General features: G+C 33.9%; 3 protein-coding genes across 9 annotated transcripts in view; 2 read left to right on the top strand and 1 right to left on the bottom strand.

The window, feature by feature from the left end:
• The window catches only part of LOC128677958 (tripartite motif-containing protein 2-like), a 30,329-nt gene that overhangs the window by 4,554 nt on the left and 5,315 nt on the right, over positions 1-20,460 (top strand). The window contains exons 1-2 of one of the 3 annotated variants that reach the window (XM_053759140.2): positions 18,668-19,372; positions 20,116-20,240. In XM_053759140.2, the coding sequence (XP_053615115.1) occupies positions 19,179-19,372; positions 20,116-20,240 (319 nt within the window). In that variant the 5' untranslated portion in view covers positions 18,668-19,178. Of the gene's footprint in view, positions 1-18,667; positions 19,373-19,406; positions 20,033-20,115; positions 20,241-20,460 lie in introns of those variants that run through there. The other 2 variants (XM_053759141.2, XM_053759142.1) reach the window with 2 other exon arrangements.
• On the bottom strand, positions 790-20,217 carry LOC128677961 (uncharacterized protein). Of its 5 annotated transcripts, none has more exons than XM_053759149.2 (7): positions 20,084-20,217; positions 5,405-5,676; positions 4,888-4,917; positions 3,627-3,840; positions 2,439-2,585; positions 2,035-2,172; positions 790-1,490 (listed from the first exon to the last, which is right to left on the bottom strand). In XM_053759149.2, exons 2-7 carry the CDS (start codon positions 5,667-5,669, stop codon positions 1,415-1,417), a joined length of 870 nt encoding a protein of 289 aa, XP_053615124.1. In that variant the 5' UTR covers positions 5,670-5,676; positions 20,084-20,217; the 3' UTR covers positions 790-1,414. The 5 variants fall into 5 exon arrangements, with proteins under 5 accessions (XP_053615124.1, XP_053615121.1, XP_053615123.1 ...); XM_053759146.2 differs by lacking the exon at positions 20,084-20,217 and adding an exon at positions 12,532-13,013; XM_053759148.2 differs by lacking the exon at positions 20,084-20,217 and adding an exon at positions 11,003-11,948.
• Positions 5,716-8,045, top strand: LOC128677959 (uncharacterized). Its single transcript, XM_053759144.2, has one exon. The coding sequence runs from the start codon at positions 6,121-6,123 to the stop codon at positions 8,014-8,016; it is 1,896 nt and encodes a 631-aa protein (XP_053615119.1). The 5' UTR covers positions 5,716-6,120; the 3' UTR covers positions 8,017-8,045.

Below are 20,460 nucleotides of genomic sequence, written 5' to 3' on the forward strand. Positions count from 1 at the left end.
TTATTATCATTTTAGTTTATATACTTGTTTATTTATCAATTGTATTTCCAAATATTTACAGAATCTTTTGGTTTTAATTAATGTTGTAGTTTGTAATTCGATATCCATTTTTGACCTGTACACATTGCATACAGATTCGCTGTCAGAAATATCGACCAAAGTTTCATGTAGGTGTAGTTAGTATATAATTTTATTTTTAATTTGTATAATAGTAATATAATTTGTATAATAATAATGTAATAATTAATTACCTCCGTGATATATCCCCTGACTGACTGATCCGAGTAGCTCCTTTTACTGATCGAGGCAGTTTCCAACATTGCACTCAACAAAATAATGCATATAAACGATACATATTGCGTCTGGAAAATATTTTCGTATCACAACACACAATCGTATATAAAACAAGTTATATATTATAGAAATTAATCTTACCTTAATCATAGCAAATGTTTGGTCCAAAAAATGGAAATTGTCGGTGAAACTAACCTACCCATTTCACGCCCCCTGCCGGATGTGTGTAGCTTTGTTGAGTAATCGTATCTGTCTGTACTGACATAGTTTTACTTTGTTTTAGCTTTTTCCGTTGTGCATTATAATCAAAATCTTATTAGAATTGCGTTTTAATTTCCTGTTATTTTGTTTGACGAGTAAAGTTGCTGAATGTATGTACCGTGAAAAATATAGTGATCCTTATATTAAATAAATATATTATCCATGTTTTACCATTTTTCAGGATTAACTATATGCACTATAGGATCAAATGACTTTGACAAATTCAAAAAGATATATTGGTAAGTAAACATTTAATTTTACTATTTTTATAAAATTCATTAACGTGTAAAAATCACTAGCTACGTTAGACTTTCATAGAATTATATTTTTATAAAATGCAACAGTAACAATATAGTGTGTAATTAATATACAAATTGATCTAATTCTTGTAACTTGAGAAAATCGATTGTTGTAATAACTTTGCTTTTTCTATTTCTATATCTTCACAACGGTGTTCATATTCGATCTTCATACAAATTGGAATTAACAGTAATATGTGTGGTTCATTTAATACAATTTTTTAAACAATTTTAAGCAAGACTATATACATAAATATAATTTCACTAACTACAATAATAAGATACAGGATGGCACTTAGGTGTAAATAATAAATAACACATCATTTAATTTACAATCAACTTTGGTTGGACACTACCCCTACTTTTGAAAACTAAATCACTAATCTTAGATAATCCGATAGATTCTCAAGATATTTAACTAAAAATTTTACCTTCATATAAATACATTTTTTAGTTTTTAGTTGGAATTTAAATATTTTTGTAATAATAGTTTATAGCACCATTGACTTCACTATCAGACTTCTAAGATGAGTTTTTTCATTTCTACCTATCATTTCGATCTACATAGCTTTAATGTCTTCTATATCATTGTCATCGTCGTCTTCATGTCTTCTATGCATATCCTCTGCATCTTTCCTGCAATTATTTTCACACGTTTTAATTGTAGGAAATTTAAAATCTAGTGACTGGCTAGTTGGGTGTAGTATTTTTTAAATGATGTTTCGATGACAATGCAATATTATGATAAGCATGACATGATGGTGCACCAAGGAACGATTCCTGAATCCAGGCTCCAGAAATGGGGGCTCCTCAACGGCTTACTGCGGACATGAGTTTTTTTTTCACACGTTTAATGTAATCGATTCGAGAATCGTTCGAAGATCTCTCTGATATAAATGACAAGACAATAAAGACACGGCTTGTGTCAAAAAATATTTGTAAAAAAAAAAAAAACATTTTATTTTGTCAAATTTATTTGAATAAGTAGCATGTTTTACCGTATTGACGAATACTTTAACTTTGATGAACTAATTTAGAATAGCAAATGTCTATTGATTTATGAAAAAAAAAACACAGCATTACAGTTACATTACAGTTGTCGTATTTGTCTTTCTACCTTTTGATATAGAATCGTTCAGTTACTTCTAGATTTGATTTGATAAGTTCACAAAATACTTACGAGTATTTGTTGGGCGCCTGGAAGATGCTTTTGGGACACGATCGGAAGTAACTCCAGCATTCTCCACCAGGTTCGCTGCCAGCCTTCTCAGCCTCTACGTACTCCGGTAGCAGATCCGCGTAGGGTGACTTACTCGGGCTGCAAAGATAGTCAAATTTTGTTGCTTTTCTCATTTTGTCTTGTCTATGCAACTTGAAGACAGGTGCACCGAACATAAAGAATCTATAGAAAACGATTTTAGTAGTAGACTATTCTAAATGTTTATGTGTGCCAATGATCTGTTTAATCAAATCGCTTGATGCTCCGACGCTCTATGGAAAGAGCCATTCGATATGTACTTCCTTAACGTATTTCATGCGGCCTAGCCAGCGTTTGATGTATGTTAAAGTGACCAATATACTCACGTGAAAAATAACTTCATGATCTCTCCTAGGAACCCAAAATTAGTTAAAGGCCGCGATTGCACCTCGCAAATTACTCGCAGTAGACATTCCTTGCCAGCCATCCCGAAATTAGACAACAGATCTTCTGTCATGCCGTACATCAGAGCCCTGAAAAAATTTAATTCCATTACAGTTCTAAATATTTTGCATAGACTTTGACTAATAAATAAAAACGTAAAATAATACGATATCCATACTAATATTATAAAGATAAAAGATAAAGCCGGGGCGGGCCGCTAGTTTATATAAGCGCATAAGCGTTGTAGTAAGCTTAGACCTGGGATGAATTGATACTGTGCTAGCTCTTAATTTTATGCAACGGAAGATACAGAAACAATTTTTTGTGTGAACTTTGTATAGCCGTAATTAACAACACGAATTAAACTTTGCCTATGCTGTTTACGTAGGAAAACAATCGCCTCAGTACTACATACAATTTTCGCAAATTAATCTATCATGCTGTTTAAAATAAATTTTATTGATACTCGTTGAACTACTTCGATGTAAAACTAAGCCATGCCATTGCATAATGTAGATAAGTCTTCGAATAGGACACAAAGTGAATACTAAACGCATTGTTACTTCCTTCACACGGGTGTGATTGGAATTCCTGACTATGTCTTTATTAGTATTTGAGTGAAAGTAAGTGTATCTAATTGCTTACTGCCTCTGTCACACCTTGTATGTTTCTGCTATTGACGTTTTGGGGTCTTACATACATTGAGTATATTCATATTATGCTTATGTGTTGTGAAATTCCTTACGCTTGTACAAAATTATATGTTACTGCTACTGAGCTGTGCCCCAGGACTTCGCTCCCGTGGGAATTTCAAAATAAAAAGTATTCCATGTTATATTCTACACGTGTACCAAATTTCATAACAATCCGTCCAGTAGATTTTGCGTGAAAGAGTGACATAGGTACATACATCCTCACATACTTCCGCATATCATGTATATCTATAAGTATTTTGTATTTATATTTATCAAGATGGCACAAAGACGGACGCACGAATAGTGAAGTAAAAATGAAAAACGTGCAGAAGTGAATATTATACTTGGATAGTATACTCAATGTATCCTTTAGTTGCTGTTTAACATTGAGAAATTGTCATTTTCTGATTCAATCCTAAAGTTATTTAAGCATACCTTTCACCTCCATGCAATTTATCTAATACCCTCTTCTCCACATCTGGGCTAATTTTCTGGTCAGTTGATCGCTTGCCCCGCCTTCTCTCCAGGTATTGGCCAATGTAGTCGGTCATCATTGACACGGCTGCACGACCCATGGACCTTGCGAAAATGGGGGGAAAGTCCCCGTAAGGATTCTCATTGTCCGTCAAGCCTAGCTTGTCAAAGTCAACTGAAATATACAAAGATATTATTTTAAATTAAGTAAATAAAAACTGGAGACTTAAAAAGTGATATTGTTGAAACCTTCTTAAAACAATATACATTGAAGATGAACAGTCTGGCAAGTTAAACAAAAACGTAAGTTAAAATCGAATGTATGAAGTATATTCAATCTTTTTATTTACTGTGTTCACCTCCCGACGTATGCAGAGAATGCATTGAATTTTTTTTTCGAAATTATATTTTTCTCACTCTCACCCTTGCATGTTCCCGTTTTTAATTCGATGCTGTGGCACTGGCCACCTGCCTGACTTACGTCGTCAACGTGGGAATGCTATTGATGCCTATCAGTTCCCAAGGCTATGTCCCTTCCCTTCATCGTCCTTTAGTTGCTTCGTACGTCATCCACCTGATATGGAGTAGTCCTATTATAGGGCGGGACCACACGCACCAAAATTATATTTGACTAAATTTTATCAGGTGGTAACTCTCTCTAATCAACATGTGGATTATACTAGGAGATTAATGCTAATATTACAATTAAATAACTGAACTATTCAATCGAAATGTTATTATAATATTTTTGAAAAGGCAAATCCAATTTCATTTGGATTGCAACGTACAAAATAGTAGGTGTAAAATGTGTTAATCCAAAAAGTAATTTATCTATCTACATTTTAATTTACGTATTTTCTACTAGTTACATGGAGTTATTCTACGTTACCAATTAGTCATGTAATCGATTAATAAAATCTATATTTATTCTATGTTTTCTATATTACTATGTTCATTCTAGTACAAAATGCAGTATACTTGTCAAAAATCTTTCAAAATTATTATCATCATATATCAATTATGTCATTGACATGAAATATTTTGTAATACGTGCAACTTACACGGTACAGCATTTTGTATAAGATTTAGTATTTAAAAAAACCTCTTACATCTAACCTCAACATCTGCGTACAAAGATGCTAAATCACAAAAAATATACTACAGTTAGTTAAAATCTACTGCAAATTCGTGTACTACTTTTTGAACGTATATTGATACTGACTTTCGAGTTCCACTTTGCACGTTAATGTACCTGTAATTTATGCACTTGTAAATATCCTAATGTAATGTAAAAAGTACCTTAAATACGTTATACGTATACGAAGTTTTGACCCATGAGTTGATGACCGTTCAGTTATTTTTGCGGGGTTCTGAGATTTTTTTTGGCCCTTTCGAATGTTAGTGGATCTCAGTTTCGAATTCTACTCATATCACATGAGTTTGTATACCACTGACTCATGTAAATATAGGCACTTTTCATCAACCACCACTTGCTTCTGGTGTAGGAAAACGGAAAAGGAAACACACTCTAGATGAGGTAATGGTAAACCACTCCTTTAAATGCCAAAGTCGTGTGTTGCATTCCACATATTAAACATGGCCCTCAGCCATGAGGATTACGATTATAAGAATCTTCTTGAGACCTTTTGGACACAATGAAGAAGTAAATTAAATCGATGGCTAATATCGCTAATCGCAAAAACCCGTTTTTAACTTAAGACTATAAGATCGGCACTCACTTGTAAAAGGAAAACTGACTGTCATATTTGACAGAAACCCTTTCGGCGGATGCCTTACAAAAGGCATCGAAAGTGAAGGCGTAATCGTCATAGTTGTACCAGGGGGTAGAGCCAAACGACCGTCGTTTGTTATCCATAGTATCCTTTTCTGTCTGGAATGTGGTACATTTTCCTTTGCTAATCGATCTTGAATGTTAGGTGAAGCTATCGGCAAAAGGGCAGCTAATGCTATGCTTAACAACACGCGCGGTACTGTCGTGTCCATAGCCAATCTGAAAATAAATTGAATCAATTAAAACTCAAAGTTTTCTGAGGTAGCAGCACTGGTTATACCAAGTTTAGAAACAGTTGCAATTGTTGGAAATTGTACTACACAAGTAGTTTAGTCAATAAATATTTATTGTTGTCCTCAAATTTCTAAAAAGGTCCCGGGACTTTGATGTTAACATTATAATTTTCTAACGATGATTACTTTGCCAAAACGAGTCCCCATTTATGATTAAAAAACGGCTTAATGCAATTTATACTAATTATTATACATTCGATTTTTAAAAGAGTTTGTATTCATCAATATCTAGGTATATGCTTGACAATGCGGTATGTCAAGTTTGACTAATCTGACACCGTTATTTTGAAAAATATTGTGAATCAGTTGTGTATGTATTTTTATGTTTTGTATTTATTTCTTAGTAAAGTCTTGTGTATTTTAAATCAAAATGAAGATATCTGAATGCAAACATATACGCATAAGAGATAATAATGCTTACGGAGTCGATCCCGAAACTCTTGTTAGATACATTGAAACCCAATATGATATGGATATAAGATCTTTACCGTATTGGAAAGAAATAATAAAGCGTTTCCAAGTTTCCACGACAGATTGTAAAAGAATTATCCAAAATGCGAAAAGAAGAAAGCACGAAATTATTCAAAAGCTATATGTGGAATCTACGAGGCTCTCCCCATTCCAACTAACGGATAATCTGGTAAGAACTGGTAGTCTATGGAAAATGTTAGAGGGAGAAAAAAGAAGAAAAAAAATTCCATTCATCATTGGACCAGAAATTATACCGCAATCTGATATTTCCGAAAGATCTTTTGCAGAACAGAGTGAATTGGAATCTGGTCATCAAAATACAGAACAAAGCATACCCAATCTGGCATTGGAACCTTTACCAAAATCAGAACCAGAGTCTGAGGCACCTGTTTCTCATTTGCCAGTACATATTAGCACAAATCTACATGAGCTTGTTGGTCCTTCTTCGACATGCAGCTATTTGAGTCATAAATCAGAAGAAACAACGGAAAGAAAGAGTATTGTTATTGTCGAAGAAAATGCAGAATGGAAAATGCTGCCTGAATCGACCTTAGTGAGAAGTGTCCCAAATGAAATTGTCATTGAAGATGATTCATTAGAAGAACAAGTTATCAAATTTTCGATAGTTAATTGTGGAACAGAATACATCCATATCAAATTTGTTTGTGTAACTGAAAAGTCACCTTTTAGGTATGCTAAAATAATACCGAAGACACCCGGTAAAATTTATCCAGGCTTGTCTATTGTTTATAAGTTAATATTCAAAGTTGTTCAGAATGAATTTGATTTTGAATCTAGCTTATATTTCAGAATAGGACAGATTGTATTAGCAGAAGGGTCAACATTAGAATCGTTGTGTATTCCAGTGAAAAGTAATTACCTCATTATGAGAAACGTATCAGCTTCTGAAGCAATTTATTTACCTCCCGTATATTCTTGGCATTTAGGCGGTGACTATGGATATCCTACAGGTTATATAAATGTATCAGTTTTGGATAATTTCTCATACAAAATTCACATTACAAAAGTATGCATAGATTTTGATGATACGCAAGACAACAGTACACAACCATCAGGCTATGTTTCTATAGAGAATGTAGAAATGCAGAGTGTTCCGCAATTTGAGATACAAAATGTAACAGGTGAAGTTGAATATATTGACAGTGTAGAGCTTATATCTCCCCTCGTGTTCGATATCGTTGAAGCATCGCTTGAGCCATTTTGGGTTGAATATACATATTTACATCTATCAAAGCTATCTCATTTCAAAATTCCTGTATATCTTACAAAAATAGAGCGAATCGGCAGTCACCACGCTTGTTATGATATAGAATTTTTTGATTCCTTTACGGAAAATAAGATGTTTACGAAAACCGTCAAAGTCTTTGGTGAAATTCTGGCTCATCCAATACAAATTCATCCTCCAATACTGGACATGAGTAATTCGCCTGTATTGCATGGATTTTGTGAAGACAAGTTCGTTATAGTTAATACTCACAAGTTTTATTTAGCGACTATCAAAATTAAGATGACTACTAAAATGAAAAAACTTTTACGTGTAAGCCCAATGGAAGTAGCAATACCCCAAATGTCGAGTGTGTCATTTGATGTGAGGTTTTGTTCTCCTGGGTTAATAGAGCACGATTTTGAGGATTTAGTGCATTTTACGGTTAAAATTATTGTGTCGGGATATAAAGCTATTTATCACAAAGTACCTCCATTTTACTATGAAATTATAGCACCATGTATTGGGATATATGAAAAAGTGTACAAGAAAAAGAAAGTTGAAACATAATTATGAAATAAATTTACATGTGCAAAATATGCGTGTGTTTATTGATGTTGATCATAAAAATGTTGATGTTTTAAGATTTCAAGCAATGTGACAGCAGGTAAGGATCAAACCTGCTGACCGACTTCCATAAGTGTTACGGGTCAAACAACTCATTGCCTGAACCCGCATAATACTCTCAGGTCACATTTAAACTGGTTTGATGTAACAATCGATTGTAAATCACCATCGAGCGATAAAATCGCAATTGTAGCAAATTACGATTCCGACCTTAGTAAAAATTTACATGGTTAAAAACATAAGGTGTTGATTTTATTGATATAAAATGATAAGGGAAATCAAAATCGCATCTAAAAATAACTCGAAAAATAATTATAATTGATTTCCTTACACGTGCGTGGTAAGCCTATTTGTCATTCGAAATGCTTGGCAAATCACATCGTTATCGATTCACCGTATCTATCAAGTATCGACAGTCTTTGTATGCTATCAGGGACTCCATTAGAATTCACTTCAGGTTGACATAACTTTCACGAAAAAATACCGGCCGTACTTACATTTGGCATATCTTTTGCTGATCTTGGAAGCTTTACTACTACTGCATACATTTTAGCAGCAGTGAGCAATTGAAGAATATGCCAAATAGTAAGTATATAATATAAAACTGTACCCGATTAATGTTGACTAAAGTTGGAAGCAACTAAGTACTTCGGGACAAGATCTAGCGGCGCCCTTTTTTACGTGACGGTTTATCTTCTTGATCTCAACATTTTACATCTGGTTTATCTTGGAAGTTCCCATCGTAAGTTTGAAAAGTTTTCGGCGTTGCACACATGATAGCGAATAATAAAAAACAATTCTAAGCTTGATACACTCTTTCCCCTTTTTTTATCAGCAAATTTTGTTTTTGCAATGTATGCTTTGAAAGTGTACCTAATTTTTTCAAATTGTTAAGAATCTACAACATGTTGCATCTGTGGTTATATTGGCCTATTGTTTAACACAAGCATATGCTCTGACCTGTTAACTGTGCCTCTCAATTCGCAAAATCATCGCCCGTTTGTCTGTGGTTCACATCACGCCATTTCATCTAAACCAAATGTGTTATTGTTTTAACTCGTGCGCCGTTTTATGGTACCGGCATCTCTGCAGGCTTTACCGTAAAGCCTTATTCGGAGTTGATGTGGTTAGGCGAGTAAACCTTGCCGTCTACTAGATTTAACCTCGTCTCTTGTTTGTTAAGATTATCATACTGTATTTATTCTGTAGATTCCACGATAAAAAGCGATGCTATTTGAGAAGTTAATTTTTTTTCATTAGTAATTGTTAATTTGCCTTTTAATCAATATTACAATCCTTATTATACCAATTATAAAAACATGTTAAATTTACATAAATAAACATGAAAGGATTTTAGAATTCCGTTGGCATTATCAGTAGTGTATGAAAATAGTCAAACATATGGTAGAGTGAGAGAAAATAAGAAGCGCAAACCTTGTAAATGACCAGATGAAACTATTTTTATGTTTACAATATGTCCCTAATTAAAAAAATTACACAGAAATTGAATGGAGTGGTACCTTTAGTATCATGTTCGTTCGTAGGCGGTAAAAATTATTATAGAACTGTATTTGGACTTCAAAATAGTCTAGTTATGTACCTCATTCAACGATTTGGCGAACACATAGGTAATTAGGGCAAGACTATGAAACCACCCAGTGCAACATAAATAATTTATGTTGACAATAATTTTCTAATACGAAACCACCCGGTTTCATATTAGACAAATATTGTCAGAATTATGAATACACATACACCGTGCTTGTAAAGACTATAAAAAAATCGAATTATGAATAACACACTTAGCAAAATGCTAGACTGAACCAGACAGACCACTCCTTGACTATTGACACTGTTTCATAGTATCTAATCTATCTAATAGCCTGTGCTTGACTCTGCCATTACTCAGTTCAATCCCATACGTGTTATTGCAATTTTGAAATATCGCCAGAGAATCTCTATAATTAAACGGCCATATGCAAACTAATTCTTTGTCATTAATTTTTAGAATTAAAATTATTGAAATGCTTGTCTTATCAATTGTATATTTTCTTCTAGGTTTCTTAGTATCAAACTATTTAGATTCAGATTTTTAAAAGCATTTTTGGAAATAAGTAGATTATTTAATTTTAATGGTCTTAATAAGTCTCACTGCACGTAAAGTGGATTCACCACTAATTTACCGGTTCTTGCGAATCAGGTCAATGTTATTATGACATGTGAAATAATCTTTATAAGCTCTGAGTCAATCAATTGTTATATTATAATTGTTATGTTATAATTGTTACGTTGATCGAAATATATCTGAACTGCTGAATTTATTTTAATCTAGCTATTATTTAAACTTCGCTCCAGGAAAATTTCAGTATTCTGAATAGCCTTCCACATTAATTCGGTTTATAGTAGCTAGTTCAAACAAAAAAATTATAAATATGGCTTAAACAATCTCAGATGTATCAAATATTATAATTTGCTTTAAGTCAATATAGAAACTGAATATTATCTAAAGTCAAACTGAATACGAACCTATCAGAAAGTAATTTAGTAATCCTATCGCTTGAATCCAATCAAAGTACACATAATAATGATCTCTGATTTATAGACGGTCTGTACGGCAAATGGAATATCGGTAAAACAGGTAGCAAGTTTATATATTAAGTGATGTTACAATGTTGTTCGTAATTTATTATATCTTGTTCAAGATATTGATGATATTATATTTGAATTATTTTATTTTAAGTGAAGAACTGGAGAGTGTTTAGTTATAATAAATTAGCGGCGTTATACGGGAATAACTACTAAAGACTTGAGAGTACTGAAAGCTCATAAAAGATATTTATTCGATAATTTTGTACCATAAATAATGGATGATCACAGCTTCATCATGAAAACAATTTAACGGTTAAACAAAAACGTGAATGGCACTTACCTATTCACTGAGATAGTTACAAAATATATCACTAATGTCTGATCTCCTTAACCGTCTGAAGCACATTAATCACTAATATCCTTCACACAAGCACCATCAATTTCAGGTAAGTATTCGCTTGTGCCAAAATTTCCCAAGATCGTATCCTTTTCACTGTTATGTCACGTTCGTCCTCCAGTCCTTGAGTGTCTGTTTCTTTGACAAGTCAGTTGGTATTCTACAATTCAACTCTCCTGCCGAATTAAAATGCGCGGCGCGTCCTCCACTTTCTGTTTGAAACAATGCAGCGTTGGGCCCAGGGGTGTTGTTGTTGGCGCCATTGGGTTCATAACATAGGGTAATGTCACCGATTTCTTTCTTAATGAGTTGCTGTGATCTGCGTTCGCTGTCGCGTGTGTACCGGTACGGAATGGTGGCTGGTTGTACCGGCTGCACGTAATCGTTCGACGTCGCCTCGCCAGTTGGCCACTGGGTTAGCAACGTACCTTTTCCTGCAATCTTAATAGGTGATATACGTCTCGGACGGCTCTTCCCCGCTTTGAGGTCATGGATGTAATTTTGGGTAAAGTATAGCTAATTACTCAAAAAGCTATTTACCAACTTTGACCTATGGTTTAGTTTGGTCTGAAGTATTGATGCATTGTTTAGCATCGAGAGAATAATATCAGTTCCGACGGTGCTACCGTCGGAACGTACAAACACCTACGGACTTAACTGATGATATAGTAAAATATTCCTTCCTGACTCAACAAAGCTTCCGTCGTAAGTCCAAACAAAAAAAACAATCTAATCACCACTTGCATGTGGAACACCAAAAGCTTGTACGATAATTGCTGCAAATGCGATGTAAATAAAAGATCTCAATGATAAATAAAAGCTTAAAGCACACACTGCAACATCACATGGAAAACTGGGTGTTCTGGATAAAAGTGTAAACGGCTTGACACTCCAACGAGTAGGACGTTTATGACTATAATCCGTAATAAATTTATTGTAATTATTAGTGTGTATTTTACAGCCGTTAGTACATTTAATATAGAAAACCGTAGCAATAAATTTGTTAATATTATTTCAACAAATATAATTATTATTATTATATTTGTAGAAATTTCATGTAGTAACATTAACATCAAATAAACTGTATGTTGGTAATATTACGTAACTTATTACATTATTTTTAGAAAATTTTGTGCAACCGGGTATAATCTCATGTGATCCGCAATTTTTACATCAAGATATAAGGATTTCCGATTTCCTCACTTTCCTCGTAACGATTATCATTGGTATGTAGTTATTACAATGTAGTCAACGAAAGTAAACACTAGGCTCATACACCATATAGATGAGAGATTGTCCTCCTGAACTAGGTCGGAACGTTTCGTGACGAACGAGTAACGTATTTCATAAATAAATACCCAGTGACAATAGTAATTATTATACACGATCAACAGTTTAGAATTAGGAAATGAGTCTAAAATCAGAACAACATGGATGATATATTCATTTTTGAATAAAGACCAGGGCTTCACCTGGGGTACTTGTCCTCCTGCTTCCTTTTCCTTTTCATTATTATAGCAGCCGAGATAGAGAATTGTCTAATATTTTGAAGTAGATCAAATCTGTACATATTCACTCTTTTCAATTCAACCCAGTTTTAATTATTCACACTGGCGTTTTAGATTTCGAGTAAATTTAAAATTAAAACATTTTTTCTGAAAGTCTTACATGTCTTACGTATTTGGATTCTCGTTTTGTATTCTATTCGAGCATGTAATTATGTAAATTATAGTGGTCATGGAAGCATTAGGTTTGGACACAAACGCGACATTTAAACTTTTACATATTCCGTGCTTTTACTGTATGTAGACATTCAAACAATACAGTATATGTAATTGTCATTGAGGAACCTACTAGTTTCCATACTCTTTTTCCACTAGTAATTACTAAATAAAGTATTCTATGTTAGTTTCCTGCCAATTTTGTGATATTGCTTGCTACTTCACTAAAACGATTGTCCCTTTTTGTCGTCACTACTTTTTTCTTTTTATTGTATTATGACATTGTTTATGACATAAGGCAAAATAGCAATTATGTCATGATGCAAGTGATTAGCGATGCCCAGGAACAAATGAGTACCACAGGAGCGTTGTCGGTCGTCTGTTTGTAAACTCTTTATTGAACAAAGCTTTTCTTTTATTTTCTTTTCTAACATTGTTTATTACTTTTACAGGGTTGATCTAATTTATTCCGAATTTCTTTTTCTATTTATGTTTCTTGCGCTTCCCCACAGATTTTAATTTTATATCTGTGCACTTCCCACGTTATTGATTTTATTTAATAGCCTATCTAGTACTCCTTGCTCAATTAGATTGAGCCTGTAAAAGCAAAAAGGGAGAGTATATAATAGTGTTAATATGATATCACATCTTTTGCAGTACGCCAATTTCATTATATTTTGTCAGAAAGTATGTCAAGTAAATAGTAAAATACGAAAATTTGACGGAAGTCCATTCATTTGCAAAATGTAAATACATCCGGAACGGAACTCTGTTAATTGAGAATGAGCAGTTTCTAATTTAAACAAACGCTGGAAAACGTCAAGGCGCTGTACCCTGGGATGGAATATAAATAATGCATTTTACAATCGTATTGTCATGGTAATTAATGTGACCCAAATGGGGGTGAAATGTTGCTTTGTATGCATTTGACAAGGGCGGTCATTTGTTTTCGCGACACAAATTTCACGGGAACTAAAGCTTAAGTCCATGAAAAGCATCGCTGCATCGACCATAGTACCAAAATAGTACGTAGTTCATGTGCCAAAATATTTATTCGCCGCAACTCCCACAGAAAGGCCTGGACTGAAACTAAACAGACAGAGATCCTGAGGCAGTTTAGAAAACAACAAACACAGGACATCGACTAATTTATGATTACAATTGCAACCTTCCAATTGCAAATAAATTAGTCTTGTTTCTTATCGAGTGTGCTATTACTAATACAAGTGTAAGTCGCTTAAAGGCAAATAGACTAAGAGTTAATAATAAAATAATGAATTACCTATCTTCTATAATTTATACAGACGAAGTTACAAGTCGAACTTTTTAGCGTTTCTGTGACAGCAGTCTGCAGACCTTATGACTCATGAGTTCCAAATAATAGTCGAAGCAGTGAAATTAAGTCTGATCACGTAAAAAATGGCATAGAATGTTGAGATGAAACCTGCCGATTTGCGAACTAGCCAATTAAATTTAAATAGGCCACATATGTATATAGTAAAAATGCTATATGTTTACTAAGTAGATATGAATTTATATATTTCCTCTTGGTTATTTTGAGACCGCAGTAAAGTTACATTACCACCATAGCCTTAGCCCAGATAAATTTTGCTGAATACCTCGGTGTGCTAAGAATTCGACAGACAAATTAATTGCGTACTAATTTTATGTATGTATCTGTCAGTGTGTATAAATTAATACTTATTCATCCAAAATGTGTCATGGTGCCAACTAACCTTGGATGGGTAAGAACGACTCGCAAAACCTGACCCGAGTCTTCCGTGAGAATTCCTGTTGGCTGACCCCAAGGAACTCATTATAATGCAAATGAAAGTGGAACCAGACTTGCCATTTCCGTGACTTTCAGTGTGTGTTGCATCTCATTCAGAGTCCATTATTTTATTAGGTTTCATTTCAATTATAAAAGTCATGAAGTACAGTAAATTATTGCCACGTTTGTGCTTTGCATTAACTGGCTGATTTCCGCTGTGTTGTATTTATTTCATCATCTTAGTCGTATCTTTGTGTGTGTATATTTATTTTATGTATTTCTAACTACAACTCAGGGCTTCGCTCCCGTGGCAATTTCGGGATAAAAAGTACCTTATGTGTTATTCCAGGTTATATTCTACCCGTGTGCACAATTTCATAACTATACATCCAGGGTTTGCGTGTAAGAGTAACAATACATCCTATACAGTAAGATAGGATTATCAGATTAACTTGAAGAAGTATAAAGAAGCATCAAGAAAATGCATTTTTTAGATATGGCACCACCTTGCCATATCTGCTTGATGTTTTTGTAATTGTGTGCAATAAAATTTATAAATAAATAATTATACTTACTAGGCGTCGCGTCGCATTCAATGTGTCCAGTTTATTATCGGTTAATGTATCAAGTGCGGGAAAATTTGCATGATTCCAGTCAGACTTGAAGTTCATATGTTACGATTGGGTGCTGCCAACCGATGTCCAAACATGTATTTTTAGGCATATATTTGTACTATCAAATTATTATTTCATAATGAGGCGTGTATGCTCATGCAAAGAATTATATATAATAGGTTATAATATTTTCTGGTCACGGCGAAAGGCCATATTAAGTCAGTTTTGTTGAATTTGGTAGATCTACAGTTAGAGGAATTGAAAGTAAATAAATTGCAAGACTTTATTTTTTCATATTCCTTTCTACAAAGCATATCATTAATGTTATTCGTACATCGTAGATAATAAATCTGTGTGACAAATACATGAAATTGATTTTTATTCTTTTGTTGTTCATCTAAGTTTAGCTTGTTAGGTATTTAATTCAATTTATCTTCGGATATTTTGTCGGGGCCTCGAAGATTGCATTCTGTATTATCGTGTGAATAACACAAAATGACGCGAATAACCTTTAATTGCGCTGCGGCAAAGCAAGTCTCGATCAGCCGGATAGACCGAGTTAACACGGTTACTTACTATGATATCTTGCGTTTAAAGAATCTCCACGCTGTAGGAGAAATTCTTCACCATCGAACCGAATCTCCACCATTTTGACATCATACGATCCATTCCACATGCGCCTATAACGGACATTTCAATAGTTTGAATGACATAGGTACTTATCCATATTATTTATTCGTCAACCATGTTGTACAATGATCGTCCAATAATTATTCAAGTAAATAAATATATATTAAAATCTTGTATCTAGATTATTCCTATTTGAATTTATCATTTAGACATTATTATGTACAAAATTAACCGAAATAAAAACGAGCATTAGCAACATATTTTTACTCAGCATCCGCCTTTTTGGAGGTATTTTGAAAAGTGGCGCGCAGTATCAGGCACAAGAGAAAACATTTATAAAACGATATTCTCAGTATTATTACGACCGAATATAATGGCGCGGAAGATGAGCAAATGGATGCTATGTCGCCTGCGCATCATGGGCGGACCTGCATTTTTCCCTCACCTGTTTTACCGTTATCAGGACAGGTCCTAAAATACACCAACCTCGAAGCCCACTTATCCTTTGATAACTTTCTCGGATGCTACAAGTTTATTTACAAGCAAAAATGACTGAGAATAGGTACTTCATTTAATTTAATTTGATACTTATCACACAACCTTTATACAAACAGTCATATTCTGGTAGACCAAATGGAGATCATTGACAAAACCATCATCGTGGAATGATGAATTTCAAAAGTTTCTACGTCCATTAAGTGGTTGTGTTTTATCTGTCAATGAGAATAGTACCCTACATATTTGGTATTTTTTACATTATATTCCTTTTGCAAATTCAATGTCAGACTATAGCTACTGACACCACAATAATACAGAAAACGGTCTGAACCACCAAATATCTATTACACGACCATCTTATTTACCTGGTGCATCTGCGTATGTTTGGATCTTTACCTTATTCAGGTAGAACCACAAACGATGTCGTGAAGCGTTTAACCCACGGTGTTATTTTCATAAATCTTCAGAAATTCATTTCAACATTCAAGTTTTGCTTTAAATTTATATTCAGCTTTAACCGGTACAGTCGACGGTACATCACCCGAATTCATTGCAAATTGTGACTTGACTTGCAGTTGACTGTATCTATAGTTGTCATCTGACCGAGTTTGAAATAATCCTTTTATATAAAAAAGGAGATCCAAACGAGGTAGGAAACTATCGCCCCATAAGCATAAGCTCATGTCTCTATAAGCTCTTTGCCTCTTGTTTACTAGAGAGAATAAATATTGAAATAGAAAAATGTCAACCTATAGAGCAAGCTGGTTTTAGGAAATAATTTAGGACGATTGATCATATCCAAGTAGTAGAGCAGGTAATTGAAAAATATATAGAGTTCCGGAGACCGCTATATTTAGCTTTTATATGGAAAGCATTACGAAGACAAAATGTACATGAGAAATATATAAATATTTTGAAATATATATATATATATATATATATATATATATCCATATATTTTCCATTATATTATATAAATAGTTCAAGCAAAATAAAATTAGAAAGAACTGGACAAAAAATAAATATTGAAAGAGGAGTACGACAGGGGGACCCTATGTCACCAAAAATTTTTATATCAGTTTTAGAACATATAATGTGCAACTTGCCATGGTTTCAAAAAGGACTGTCAATAAATGGCCAACGTCTGCACCATCTACGATTTGCTGATGACATCATACTCTTCTCAGAAGATCCTACAGAACTACAATCTATGATAACAGAACTAAACGAAGCTAGTACAGGCATCGGCTTAGAAATGAATATTAGCAAAACAAAAATTATGACGAACCATCACAAAAAACCGATTCTCATTAACGATTTCACTATGGATTACGTCGAAGAATATATCCGCAGTTAAATAGACGTATAGCCATAACATGGAAGAAATACTGGGCTTACTCCTGCATTGTACCATGTCTGACGTACGGATGCCAAACCTGGTTATTCGATAATATTGCTAGAAAGAAACTGACCTCCTGTCAAAGGGCTATGGAACGCAGTTCGCTCAAAATTAGACCAAGGGACAGAATTCGACACTACAAAATCAGGAAAAGAACAAAAATCATCGACTCTCTCACCTTTGCACGACACTTAAAATGGAAGTGGGCTGGACATCTGGCCCGCTATTCCGAAAACAGGTGGACCAAAACTGTGACCCTGTGGAAAGGTCTCTGTGGATCTAGACGCCCTGGCAGGCCGAAAGGCAGGTGGAGAGACGAAGTTGAAGAAGTCGCCGCTCGGAACTGGCCCATTGCTGCACAAAACATGGAACACATGGAAAACTCTGGAGGAGGCCTTTACCCGAAGAGGGGTCCAAGTGGAAAACTCAAAAACGTAGTACATAAATAAGTCTTCAATAGTAAATAATAATAATGTATTCCTATTTAATAAAGTGATTACTTTTATAACATAATCCGAATCAATTAACAATGTGAATGAATTTTATAGAAATGTAATCAAACCTGACGGATAGGAATTTAATGAAACCTTTATTAAAACCTGAATCAAAATGACAATCTGAATGAATTTAATAAATTGAATCATATATTTATTATAATCTGAATCAAATAACAATTTTCAATCAAATAAACTTTTAGATGATTAATGCATGTTAATAAATTGAACTTGATATAATATTTTTGTAAATTAAAAATTTTCTTGATAAATTAAATATTTTTATTTTTTTTTATAAAATGAATTCTTATTTAATCAAATAAAAATTAAACATGTAATTCCTAGTTACGATAGCATGTATTTGTATTTGTATTACCATTTTGGAATAAAGAGTCTCTTTTATTTTTTTTATTTTTATTTATTTATTTATAGTTGTCATCAAAGGTTTCCATGAAACTAATGACGAAAACAAAAATACTTGCCTCGATTAAAAGTAGATTATTTTATTCGATGTTCACGTAAAATGGACAATCTTCATATTGAGCACCTAACTAGCGTTTGCCCGCCCGTGAATGTCTTTCGGGAACAGTTCGGTTTTCGGGATGAAGGGTACCCTATATCCTTATCTCTACTCTGTAACTACACGATGCAAATTTCAAGAAGACTGATTAAGTACCAATATAAAACATGAAGTTGACAAATTTAATATTTTTAGGATAATATTAGTTAGGATTAGGATAGCTAGGTTATAATCGTCGATCTTTGATCAAATTGACATAGACTTCATGTTGAGTACGAATTACGAAGGTGCGAAGTAGTTTTCCTAAATAAACAGTGATTGCTTACATTGAAACAATTTATCAGCTAATCCCCAATTAATAGATAAACAAACGTCCTGATTGGAATTAATAAAATATCCCTTAATGCCTGATAAACTAATACTGATTACACTATCATTCGTTGTTTGAATTCCGAATTGCGAAGTTGTGAAAATGGCGGACAGAATAAAGAAAAAGCCTTCATTCTTTACTCTGAAGCGTTGGAACAGTCAGAAAAAAATTGATGCTGGAACGCCACCGATGTCTCCAATAACACCAACACCTATCGGTCCTCCTAGAAGCCCCTCGTCCATGCCAGCTAATGTTGTCTCAAGAGTAGCTAACTCAACAGAATCAAGACCTAGGCAGTGAGTACTTCATTGCATTTAGGGAGTATATCTTTATGTAGTACAAAAAGATTCTCTATACCAATCGGCATACACTTAGGTCGGTCTTCGCAAGCTGGTGTTCCCACAAAATACGATTCAACGATACGATAGTTTCCGATGGAAGAAGCCCATTTTTTTCATTGATTGTGTTGTTATGTTTTGGTCTTGATCATATACTTGATAAATGGGATCATACTGTTGTCCACCGATGTTAGTGTGTTCTGAATAAAAGAAAGATTCGTATATAATTTTTATTGTAATGTATGTATGTTTATAATTTTTTTCTTTCTGTTGATCTACGATTTATAATGAATAAACCCAACTACTGGACCCATTCTGGCACAAAGATAGTAAAATAGCTCATTTTAGCTATTATAATCCCAAAATCGGTACTTTCCTTTCAACTTGTTCGGCTATCTAGCAGTGATTCAGGGAATCCACGTCGATATCATGACTTTTTGATAAAGCTAATCCTATCGGTAATTACCGGTTGAAGTATGACAATCTCCTATTATTATTTTTGTGAATCCAAAAATATCTATTTTTTAATTTCCTTCGAGCTTATAAACAAACTTCATATACTTTATTTATTTACCGAATAATTATTATAACAAATATTGATATAGATATGTTAAAAAGGTTAAGTACTTCCTAAACATTACTTGGTTTTGTATTAAACTTCGTACTTACGTCCATTGACATATAATGTCGCTGTGTTTCAGGGGTTCAATCTCAGGTATCAAGGAACTTATACAATGCCCGCTATGCTTGGAAGCACTTCACAATCCAAAAATGCTGCCGTGCCAACACACTTTCTGTCTGGCGTGCCTTAGTGTTCTTGTAAATGGTCAGTATATTGTGTGGCATATGTGCTATCTCTCGACCTACCTTACTAAAAATGAGTCATTTGATGCACATTATTAATTCATCGCTGGAATGTCATTTCAGTCATTATTTTGTAACAAGTTCTTGTTTTTTTCAATTAGGCAGTAGGTAAGTTTGTACTTTATTTTTGGGCCTAACTACACTCGTGGTCCCCAACGCAACCAATGAGGGAGAGAGAGAGA

Source organism: Plodia interpunctella, chromosome 18 (assembly GCF_027563975.2).
Source record: "Plodia interpunctella isolate USDA-ARS_2022_Savannah chromosome 18, ilPloInte3.2, whole genome shotgun sequence".
Lineage (NCBI taxonomy): Eukaryota > Metazoa > Arthropoda > Insecta > Lepidoptera > Pyralidae > Plodia > Plodia interpunctella.